The 11652-nt window shown below is 48.9% G+C and overlaps 1 protein-coding gene across 2 annotated transcripts; it reads left to right on the top strand.

Annotated features, from left to right (window-relative positions):
* The first annotated feature begins 1983 nt into the window (after positions 1 to 1983).
* On the top strand, positions 1984 to 10685 carry ALKAL2 (ALK and LTK ligand 2). Of its 2 annotated transcripts, XM_025405829.1 has the most exons (6): positions 1984 to 2307; positions 2427 to 2736; positions 3966 to 4019; positions 4106 to 4186; positions 7143 to 7207; positions 10102 to 10685. In XM_025405829.1, the coding sequence occupies exons 2-6, from the start codon at positions 2484 to 2486 to the stop codon at positions 10105 to 10107; spliced, it is 459 nt and encodes a 152-aa protein (XP_025261614.1). In that variant the 5' UTR covers positions 1984 to 2307; positions 2427 to 2483; the 3' UTR covers positions 10108 to 10685. The 2 variants fall into 2 exon arrangements, with proteins under 2 accessions (XP_025261614.1, XP_025261615.1); XM_025405830.1 differs by lacking the exon at positions 1984 to 2307 and having other exon boundaries at positions 2484 to 2736; positions 10105 to 10685.
* The last annotated feature ends 967 nt before the right edge of the window (positions 10686 to 11652 follow it).

The raw sequence follows: 11652 nt of genomic DNA, 5'->3' as shown, positions 1-11652 counted from the left end.
TTCTGGGAACTGCGGTGTCCACCAGCTGCGAGGTGGGCCCTGCGAGCAGGACAGGGAGCAGGGCCGGGAAGGGCCGGTTCCATCGCCAGGCGTCGCTCTCGCCAGAGGAACTCAAGTGTCTAAAGGGAAAGGGAAAAGGAAAAATGCCTCCTTTCAAGTGCCTACGGTCTGTTTGACATAAAATTTTACTTTTTTTCTGAGTGTATTTTAGCAGAAATGTTCACATTTCAGTCATGTTGCTTGCAAAAAGAAAAAGAAGAAAAGCCTCGCTGTGAAATCAAACCATCTGTTTTTAAAGAGAGCGGAGAGAACGCACATCCCAAGGGCGTGGGGCGGGGTCCTGAACAGGCACATTTCATATCTTCCCTCTCCACGCTGCCTCCTTGCCCAGTTCTGCCGGACACTTTCTCCTCCTAAGGAAACAGACCCGGTGCAGGGAGAGAGAAAGGACGCGGACACGGGCGTAGACGGGGCCTCGCCCAGAGCTCAGGGGACCGGGGCGCGCAGCCTCCAGCCCGCACCGCCCGCGCGCACGTGCGCCTGGGCCAGCATCTTCCCGCCGCGGTCCTGCGACTGCCGCGATCCTGGTGCAGGCCTTTAATTCTCGCCCACTCCGCCTCTCTGATTGTACTCAGAACACCTTTCCCAACCAGATCGCGGACTTGGAAGACGTCCAGCTCTTGCCCAGAAAGCACCAATTGAATGGGAAAGTGCGCAACTGATGGATAATACATTTTACAAGAATAAAACAAAAGAGGCAAATTGCTGAACTTTCACAGATGTGCCGGGCTTCAGCCAAAGAGCCAAACTTTCTTAAAGACGAGCCCGGGAGGCAAGTGCCCTCCTGCGGGCTTTCCCTGCCGGGGCGGCGCGGGCCCTGCGGGGGAGGGACCTTCACTAGTCCTGTCGCGGGGGGTCTGGGGAGGCGGTGCAAGCCCGCCTCGCTCGCCAAGCTCCTGCCTCCTGGCCACCCCGCTTCGGGGACCGGGGCTTGGGGACCCGAACCTGGGGACTGGGCTCGGGCGGGGCAGACCCCTCGGGGTCCCGAGAGCGGATCCCTCCAAAACAGATGGACTCTAATTGACTTATTAAATGTCGAAGCAATCGGGCAGCTCCCTTTTTAATAGCCCAAGATCTACATTTAGACAAAAACAGAACCGAGTTCCTGGTAAAGGCGTTTCTTCTCATCCTGTCACAAGTGACAGGAACGGAGGGAAACAGGCTGGGGGAGGGGCGGGGGGAGGAGAAAGGGGGGAAGAGGAGGAGACGGGGAGTGGGGGAAGGTGGGGCAGGAGAGGAGACGGGAGACGGGGAAGGTGGGGAGGAAAGGGGCGCGGGAGACGGGGCGCGGGCGAGGGGGAGACGCGGTGGAGATGCGGGTGGGGGGACCGGGCGGGGGCGGGGGCGGATTGGGAGGGGGGCGGGAGACGGGGGGGAGGCGAGAGCGAGGTGAGGCGGGGGTACTGACGAAGATCCGCATGGGGGTACGAACACTTCAGCGGCTTCTAATTAAAGCCCCGCTCGGAGCCCTCGGGGACCCGCCTGACGTCGGCGGGCGCGGGGATAAGAAGGGCCCCGAGGTCCGAGGCGGGAGTCGGAGCCGGCGCACCCCAGGGCGGCCGCGGGTCCAGCGCTCGGAGCGGCCGAGTCCCGCGTCCCCGCGTCCCGTGCGCTCCGCCCGCCGGGCATGGAGTAGTGGCGCAGCTCGGGGCGCGGGGACAGACGTGCGCACAGACGGCGGCGACTCCAGCGGCTCCAGAGGCTGCAGGTAACCGGCCCGGCCCCGACGCGCAGGTGGCTCCCCGGGGGCGCGGGGCAGGTGCGGGCGGGCGCAGCGGCCCGGAGGCGCGGGGCTTCCAGCACGTGGCGCGGCCGGGGCCAGCGCGAGGGTCCGCACCCGGCCTCCTCCGTGGGCTTCGGGGACTCGGCGCCCGCCGGCGACCACCGCACAAAGGCAACGCTGGAAACTTGAGCGCTGCCGCCGGGCCCGGCGCGCGGCGCCGCGTTCTTGGAAAGAGGTGGGCGCGGGGGCGCGGCCCCTCCGAGGTCCGCCCGCGGCCGGGGAGCTGCCTGGCACCCGGGGCTTCCGAAGGGGAAAGAAAGTTGTGCCCGCGCCAGGCGCAGCGCGCTCGGCGGACGCGGCCTTTCGGGCGAAAGTTAGGAGGGGCCGGGCGGGCGGGCGGGCGGGTTCCGGGGGCTCCTTTCGGCACCAGCGGCGGTCGCTCCCCGTGGGCGGGACCTCGGGCGGGATCGTCGAGGAGACCGCGGCCCCCTCACCTGCCGGCTCGTTCCTCGGGGTCCGCGAAGGTGCGGGACCGGGTCCAGCGCCAGCGGCTCCTCCCGCCTCCCCTCCCGCCGCCGCCCCGCACTCCGTCCCCCTCCCCCGCTGACTTTCTCTCCGGCCCCCCGCGCCCCTTCTCCCGCAGCGAGCCCAGCTCCCGGCGCGTGTCGGAGTCTCCCAGCCCCGCGGCCCCGAGCGCACGATGCGCGGACCCGGGCGCCCCCTCCTCCTGGGGCTGCTGCTGGTGCTGGGGGCGGCGGGGCGCGGCCGGGGGGGCGCGGAGCCCCGGGAGCCGGCGGACGGGCAGGCGCTGCTGCGGCTGGTGGTGGAGCTCGTCCAGGAGCTGCGGAAGCACCACTCGGCGGAGCACAAGGGCCTGCAGCTCCTCGGGCGGGACTGCGCCCTGGGCCGCGCGGAGGCGGCGGGGCTGGGGCCTTCGCCGGAGCAGCGAGTGGGTGAGTGGGGCCGAGCGCGCCCGAGGGCCGGGGCTGCTGGGAAATAGAATTGTCTTTGAGAAACACGTTTCAAAAAGAGACATCAGTTTTGACCATTGAACAGCAGAATTCCTTTTTTTTTTTAAGAAAAAGAAAATAGCAGCAATAGGTCCGCGCATGAGGCCTGGCAGAGAAGCGCCCGGTCTCCTCCTGGCGCGCGTGAGCTGCTGTGCGGGTTGGTGCTTTCCGCACGGAACTGTCACCCGTCACTTTGGAAATGGAAGCGTTTCCAGCAAAGCGTTCCCAACTGAGAAGGAAGCATCCAGGCTCCTTCGTGGCCCTGCCCAGAGTGGCGGCCCACGGGGAATTTCCCAGGAAAGCATGAAAGCTTCTAATGCTTTTGTGACACAATCAGGTCAAATATGATAAGGTCAGCTTTACCCCGGCCGCGTCAAGTTAGGAGTGAATGAAGACTCTCACTAGGGGATGCCCTGCAAGGGATGCCAATGCTCCTCTTCAGAGGGCCTGACTTCACACAGTCGGGGCTCAGCCAGGAGCCCTGAAGGGGGGAGTGAAGATGGAGAGGGCTGTAAACACGCAAAAACAAAGCTGAACTCAAGAACACCCGCAGGGTTCTCCCCACCCACTGTCTGCGGAGAACCCTGGTGGTGGAAGTTTGCCTGACTGAGTCTTTCCCTAGGATTCTTACCCTACAAACCAGGTTAATGCATATTCCCACTAATTTACACCTCACTGAAACGTGGTCTTTTAATCCCTATTCTAAATATTTATCTAGAAAAATTAATATTCTATAACCCATTTTTTTTTTGATGGGTCAAGTGTTCTCTAAAAACTCTGAAATGTTGTGGGATTTGATTCCCAAGGTCCTCAAAATTAAAGTGCCTAAAAGTGACTTATTCACTGGAAGTTAAATGTTTAAAAGAAAAAAAAAACGTTTTCTTACCTCTATAACTTCGTGGTCTCTGTCTGCATCCCATGGGGTAGAGAGCAGACATAATCCTGGAGTTTCAGGAGTAGTTACTGTTATTTCAAGGAAAGTAAATGTCCCTGATACTGACTGAGTCTTCTTCACTGTCGTATGTTGCAATCCAGGGCCCCAGCCTTTTTTATTTTGTGTAAAGCAACTTGGCTAATAGGGAGTTTCCAATTTTCTTCAACATTCACTTAAGATCATATTTTTAAAAAATGCTTCCTTCAGGTAATATACTACTTTCTTTTCCCTGAAACAGAAATTGTTCCTCGAGATCTGAGGATGAAGGACAAGTTTCTAAAACACCTTACAGGTAAGTTTCCTCCTCGTTCCTCACCTCTCCCAGAGTTCCTTTGTACCTGTGAGTCTTCATGATCTGTTTCTTCTTCCATGTTCCAGGCCCTCTTTATTTTAGTCCAAAGTGCAGCAAACACTTCCATAGACTTTATCACAATACCAGAGACTGCACCATTCCTGCATGTAAGTAACAGCATTGAATTTTTATAAAATGCAAGCGCAGTGCAGGCAGCGGTTCCCACCTCTTTCCATTTCCTCATATAGGCCCCTGCCTTCTTAGCTCAAATTTGCCTATTCCTTCCTCACTATGGAGTTAGGGGCCAAGATGGCCAGACCATTGCAGAAGATAACTAACTTCTGCATCAGATAACGCCAAACTGGAAATTATTTACAGTCACTGGAATAATAGGCTCTTGGGATGGTCTGAACTCCGATTCTCCTTCTCTTAATTCTCCTCCAATGCCCATGTTTGTGCGTACTCTACTATGGCAGTCAAACAGATGTTAAGAATGAGTTGCTAAAATGACTCCAAGAATAAGATTGACCTGGATCATCTCCACTGCTCTGAGCAGACTTTTTCTTCCCATCAGTAATTATAACCTCATCACCCAAGAATTTCATTGTGATTTCAAAACTGTTTCTCTGGCTGGCTCCATCACTCCTTCAGAAATGCAGAGTTGCCCTTATCAACCTAGCTCTCAGCAGTAGCTTTCTCTCCTGTTTCTTTTCAGTCTTCCTAACCTGCTTCTGGCTATTTATTCATAACAAAACATTTTATTTCTCCAAAAGCAGCTCCTTGTTCTCTTCACTGAAGCTTTATTAGCTACAGTGATAGGGCCCTAACCCATTTTTTTTAAATTCAGACTCCAACCTTCATTTCATTTAAGGCTTACAGAAAAGTCACGCAGAGACACTAGGCATCCTGCTAACTGCTGTCATCAGGGCTCTCCAGCCGGACCAGGCAGCAGACCAGACTTGCTGTCCTGCCTTCCCCCTCCAAAAACAAACAAACAAAAAGCCAACGTACACAAAGTATAAGTGCTTTTCTTTGTTTAGGCAGCAAAATTACTTCGAATAACAACAACCATCATGTATAGGGCTTCTTCTGTGTGCCAGGTGCATGCCAGTGAGCCTCAGCCCACTGAAGTAGTATCACCAGCACGTTTTGGACAAGGCTGAGGCACATGCATGCTTGGCATTTGCACCAACAGCACGAAGACACATGGAACGCAGCCTCGGCCCCTCTGACCATGGCTTTAGTAACACCATCCTCACGCCAAGGCCAGCAGCACACACTTCCTGAAGAGTTTCGTTTTCATATTCTTGGTGCTGGGCCGCACCCTTCCATGTGGACCTGGCACACTAGTACTCTGTTTTCTTCTTTTGGAATGTAATCACCTGTTTGGGAATCATTAATGTGGCTCTTGGGGCCAGAAAATTTTATCATTTGTATTGTTTTGATGTGCATATATTTTATATTACATATTTCCTTACAGTAATAGGATCACAGATTCCAAATTTGGAAGTGACCTCTGAGTCATTCAGTCTCATCTCTTCATTTATGGATGAGGAATTGCTCTTGTGCTGTCAGATATCAGCAAAACTAAGGCACAGATCTCATGGTTGACTCTGCAGGCCTTTTTCCAGGGCATCAAGCTGCGCCCCATTCGATACCTCCTTTTGCTCATAGCAACTCGGCTTTGTGATACTAAGCTCCTGCTCACAGCTCAGCCTGGGCCATGGAGAGGGAGAAGGCGGAGAGATCTGTGCCTTGAGATGGGAGGCTACTTTGTTGCTTTCTGCCTCTTCTTAGCCCATAAAGAACTGGAGAGCTGAAGTTGGACTACCTCTTTACTGCGTTAGGCCATATAAAAGAAAGTCCTTGGGATCCTGGAATATCAGACCTGAAGGAACTTAGTGCCTTCTCAAAGTGTGGTCCTATGGGGAGCTTGCTGGGAATGCAGAAGTAAGTCCCATCTAGACTTGTTGAACAAAATCTGCATTTTAGTAAGATCCCCAGATGATTGGTCTGCACATGAAGGTTTGCAAGACATTGCTGAAAACACCTGGGTTAAGCAGGATGTGGTCAGCTGGGAGCCTGGACATGACATAAGTGGAAGTCTTTACAATTCATTGATTAGATCAGCCGTTGAAATCACACAATCCACTGCATTCATGATGTGGAATCTGTTTAGGAAAACTACATTCTGAAAGGCATGCTGCTGCTTGTGAAAGAGAAAGCCAGGCGTTCAGATGACCCAGGGCCACTGTTTGGGCATCCTTTTTCCCTTTGAAAAACATTTTCTGTTTGAAAAATCCCTAACAATATGTGCCATAAGTATTTAGGAGGCATAGTTTTGAAAGTAGAGCTGGGTACTTATCTAACATATTGTATACATTTATCATTGTCAATCTACCCGTTCAACTGAGATTTTCAGTTGGGTATAAATTCTTCCTTTTAATAAGATTTTTCTATTCTTGAGAAATAAACTGTAATAATTTACAAACGATTTCAGCTTTCCATAGATCTTCACCCTGAGGACATATTTTCCCTTATGGCCATGACCACTACTCAATTTCTACAGGCAGCATGGCCAGAATAGTGGAATGGGAGACTGTGTACGATACCAAGGAGTATTAGTCTCCACTTAGAAATGGGCACATTGCTTCTGCTCGCCATCCACTCCAGGCCTCTGCTCTGCTGACTTTTGACCCACTTTCTTTAGAATTTACAGGCAGAAGGCTTTGTCCCATGGTCAACTCAAGTTGGGATTCAGCCTGCACATGACCCAAAAGTAGCACAAGGGTATGGAAGGATTGTCACGTAGGAAGCTATTTCTGAGAGAAGCAATGGGCAGCCAGCTCAGCCATGCAGTCTTCGTGTCTGTCTCCCTCCCTCCGCAGCCCCACTTACATCATCCCACTTCTGCCATTGAAGCTTAAGCCCTTGAAGTACCATAAATTATTAAGTCAACAACTTAGAACCCATGCCTGCAGATTAGACTCCGTATTGCTTCCAGGGAATTCAGATATTTAAAGAAATAAATGGCTTTAGTAGCTGATATACTTGCAAAAAAAAAAAGTGATTTATTTGTTTTTTAAGTAACTGACAAGGGTCTGTGATTTATTTTCACCATAGACTATAAAAGATGCGCCAGGCTTCTTACCCGGCTGGCTGTCAGTCCAGTGTGCATGGAGGATAAGGTAAGCTTGGACAGAAGCGCACTGGAGCACATACCAAAGACGGGAATCACGCTTGGGACATGAAAACTTCACAGGAGTTTAGGAACACTCATTCTTTGGCTGAGGTAGCCGTATTCTAAGTAGAGAAGGTCCAACACTCTTATCTCAGTGCTGAAAGCTGCCCTACTGACCTGTCAACACTGCCCAGGCAGCTGCTGTTCACTGCTCACCACACGTCACGTGGGCACTGAGTGGGTCCTGCTCTGAAACACAGCAAATCCGCCAGTTTCAGCATATGACTGAGTGCATAAGCCAGGAACAGACTAAAATTGTCCCTGTTTACTTTGAGGCATTCATTCATTCACTAACACTCACAAGTTAAGTAGATGACCAACATTGTCCATGTAAATTCAAATGATCACATCTGGTAAATGTTTGAGTTGTAGTCTATCATGACAGTAAGCTCATAAAGAACAGCTATCCTCTTTAAATGTTTCTATCAATGGTTTTTTTTTTCATAGCCTCTAATAGTAAAAACGTAAATGCATACCACATTTATGAACTGAACTTTGTACCTTGGCCCCTCGAGGGCTGATATGCAACACGTAACAGCAACCATCAGCGGATGTTTTGAAGGGTAAGGTTTTATTTTCCTGACACAAATGCCACAGAATTCAGTCACGTTAGACAGCAGGATGCCACTGTAATTTCACCCATTTTATACTTACTACGTCTTGTATGTCTGGGCACTGCCCGATGCTGGCTACACCAGCACAAGACAGACAGGCTTCCTGCCCATCGACAGCTGTTCAGAGCACATTCATGAAAAGGGAGTATTTTTCTAGTGGTTACTCTAGTTTGTCTCATGTAAAATGGATGAGGGTAGGTAGTGCTCTTTCCTATACAGATGTGCTCTCTGTGGAGAAGCAGTGCTTATGAATATTTAGGTAGCAGCAGCAGAAGGGGTTGCCTGCATGACCCCAACACCAGCAGGAAGCATCTTTCCCAGTAGAAGAAACTGCTGCTAATGAGAGGAATGGCACTGGGGGAGGCAGGCCGGTGGGTAATGGTGAGTTGAGACTGCGTTTTGCACAGTTTCACTGCACTTTTTCTTTGGAGACAGTGAAGGTTTCAATGCCAGGCAAAGCTGGGAAGTGCTGTGTAGTAATGTCCCCCCAGGTCCCTGCTCTTTCCAGTTCTCTCGAGCCGCTCATCCACTGCCTGTATGTCACACGGACTTTCTTCTCTTTAAATCAGTGAACAGATGTATATTCCTGTCACCCAAGGTGATATGCCAGGGGAGATGAGTTTTTTTTTTTAGGTATTTCTTTATAATTAAATCCCATTGTTCCCAGAGATGAGCCAGGGACATCCTTGGAAATTTTCCACTTACTTACAAGTGAGGAGAGCCAGTTCCCCACTGTTTGAGCCACTCGAAGAGCTACTCTGTCTACATGTCCATTAGCCAACCCCTGCCTCCCCTCTGCTGGCTGCTGCTGGAGGCAGCTGCAGTTACACTGAAGGACATGGTCATTTCAGTGGGACTCAGGCTCCTGGATGGGTCTCTGCATGGCACTTCATGCTTTGCAAATGCCACAGTGATGCCCCGCAGAAAAGCTGTGGCGGAATCCCCTTCATAGTCTCCAGCACCCTTTACATCACTCTCCCCATCACCGGACAATCACATCAGAGCCTGACTGACGATGAGATGCAGGTAAAGGTAACAGGGCAAGGCCCAGGCTCGCAAGCTTCTGTTCCCAAAAGGCCACCTGCTTGACAGCCACAGGTGTCGCAGCTGTAACTGGGTTCATTTTGGCCAAGACATAGTTTAAAACATTGATACCCTCTTAACTATAATTTCATAACTTCTATTTTTTTTTTAAAGATACTTTCTTCAAAGTCCAAAAGTTTTAAACGGCAACAGCAAATTGTTACCTAGCTGGTCACCACAGTGTAGATACAGTCCAGGGTTTCTCTGTGCTTTGCAGACCTCAGTGAGACACCAGAGGGCAGGGCAGGCATCCCACGGTGCCCACACTAGTGCGACGGTGTGGCATCAGGAAGGCCCTGCAGTCCCGGTTCTGCTGGTTAACAACCTGCCACACGCACTTCTGTCCTGACACACAAGGACGGCAGGGCAAGACTGCAAACCATGACCTTGTCTTTGTAAAGAAAGGCCCAGAGCCTGAGAAAAGCAGGTGTTTAGCAGGAAGGGCTCTGCCCTCATCTCAGAGCAAATCCATTTGCCGCATTCTGAAGCTCATTAATAGACCTCTTCAGCCAAAGAGAACAATGTCCCCACCTACCCTCCCTAACAGTCACAGACGCACTTCATTGTTGGACTTCCAGGTCAGTCAATCAGAAGCCTGAGCTCTGGAATATTGTCCAAGAAAAGGAGTTCTGAGTAGTGAGTGCCCAGTGCACTCTCCCAAATGCAGCCTCATCTTAGTAACCTCGAAGTTTATCATTCTTTTAAAAATAAACAGAATACCAATGGTTTAGATATTCCAACAAAGAATGCTAGAAACAACTGTCTAATCTTGATTATTAGCTTTACCAACTCTGTGAACGCTGAGGTTGCAGAACTGCCAGGTAAATCCCTGTGGCCTGGACTACTGAGGATTCTGATAGCACATGTAAGACCGAGCACTCTTCTTCAAACTTTAATAAGCATCCACATGTATCTGTGACGACTTTCATTGCTTTAGCATCGCAGCCATGTAGTAACTACAGAAAGAAGTTATTTTTCAAAATACAGTAGACTACACTTTTTGTAACACAGAGACATACAGACGCACTCTGAGCCTGCCTATGTTTATAAACATGTTGTGTCCCCTAACTGAAGTGACAGGTCTTCTGGAATTCACAGGAAGAAGTGTGGATAGTCATATCAAACGCAATGTATTTGTTTTCAGCAGTGAGCAGACTGTACAGGAGCAGCACACCAGGAGCCATGAGAAGTGCCTTGGAAACCAACAGGGAAACAGAACTATCTTTATACACATCCCCTCATGGACAAGAGATTTATTTTTGCAGACAGACTCTTCAATAAGTCCTTTGAGTTTTGTATGTTGTTGACACTGTTTGCAGATACATATTCGATAAATCAGTGTATTGACAGTGATATCTGTCACTCTTATTTTAAAAACAACCACAAAAGGAATGCTCCATGTTTGATGTGTAGTGCTATAAAACACAGAGAATATTTCGTTTTCTTGATTAGCTGAAATCACAAAAAATGTTTCTTTAGAAACATAAGCAGAATCTTAAAGTATATTTTCATATAACATAATTTAATATTCCGTATTACTTTCACTGTTAAATTCTCAGAGTATTATTTGGAATGGCATGAAAAATTAAAATTTTGGTCATGTTTTAGGAACAGTGGAGTGTAAATCTGTGGCTAATTCTGTTGGTCCTTTGTATAATAAATGTAAAATGGTATTCCAGCTATTGTGCAATATGTAAATACTGTAAATAAACACAAGTAATAAATGAAGTGTTTGTTATAATGAATAGTTTTCAAAGTGACTCTCTACCTCTCTAACAGGTTCACTGTTGGGAATTCGTGTCTTCAGATTTACTGAGACCATGACACTGGCAAAAGGTCACAGAATATAAAAGTCATAAACAAATGAAAACTTGAAGCCTAAGAATTTCTCTAAGGGATAATTAGCATTTTTTTAAAGTAGAGGCTACTATATATTGGTGACATAATTTCTTCAGATAGGCCCTGATTTGCTGGGAAATATTCCAAATAAGGTTGTATCCATTATTTCCCAAGCGATTTTGTAATCATGAAAATGCAAAACTAGGAGGAACCTTAAGACTTCTAAGCAGTCTCAAAATTTTACATGTAGATGTATTTTAAACAGATCTAACTGGATCCAATTTAAAAAGCGGAATTCAGCAAAGCAATGTTTCTCCATTCATACGAGCCCTTGTCGGCAGATGGTATTGTCTGGGTAGAGCCATAAGGACAGAATAGTCAAGAGTCCTAGGATTTGTTTGAGGATGTGTATTTATAAACATTAAAGAAAAACTATAGGATTTTATTTCCAAACATAAAGGAATAGAAGAGTAAGAAATTTTGACTTTGAGATAATTAAAAGCAATTACTGAATGAAGAGAACAGGGTGTAACTTTTGAAGTGTTCTTATTTAATTCTGTTTTCTAATTACAGCTCATTACTTGACCTTTTCTTCCCAATTTTTTATGTTTTAAGGATATCATGTTCAAATATCCAATCTATTAATATTTAATCCCCTAAGTTTTCTGTATGTCTGAGTAATTCCAACAAGAGCAAGACTCACTGAGTTTGCAAACTTTCTTCCTATGAAGACAGCGTGGCACTTCCACATGATACAGTGGGGAAACGACTCACTTTCATCTGGCAGCAGCTCATCCTCCAGGCACTAGTGAGTCAAGGATCAAACATGTCTCCTCCCCCTGGCACTGCCTGGGAC

The sequence above is a fragment of the Theropithecus gelada genome, chromosome 13 (genome assembly GCF_003255815.1).
Source record: "Theropithecus gelada isolate Dixy chromosome 13, Tgel_1.0, whole genome shotgun sequence".
In the NCBI taxonomy this organism is placed as follows: domain Eukaryota; kingdom Metazoa; phylum Chordata; class Mammalia; order Primates; family Cercopithecidae; genus Theropithecus; species Theropithecus gelada.
The sequence above is the reverse complement of the archived record's forward strand: the minus strand, read 5'-3'. Positions and strand labels throughout refer to the sequence as shown.

Bases quoted from the DNA above. Each gene is read 5' to 3' on its own strand.
- ALKAL2 (XM_025405829.1), top strand. From the start codon at position 2,484: ATGCGCGGACCCGGGCGCCCCCTCCTCCTGGGGCTGCTGCTGGTGCTG. The intron at 2,737-3,965 runs GTGAGTGGGGCC...TCCCTGAAACAG, and splicing joins TTCGCCGGAGCAGCGAGTGG to AAATTGTTCCTCGAGATCTG. The intron at 4,020-4,105 runs GTAAGTTTCCTC...TCCATGTTCCAG, and splicing joins GTTTCTAAAACACCTTACAG to GCCCTCTTTATTTTAGTCCA.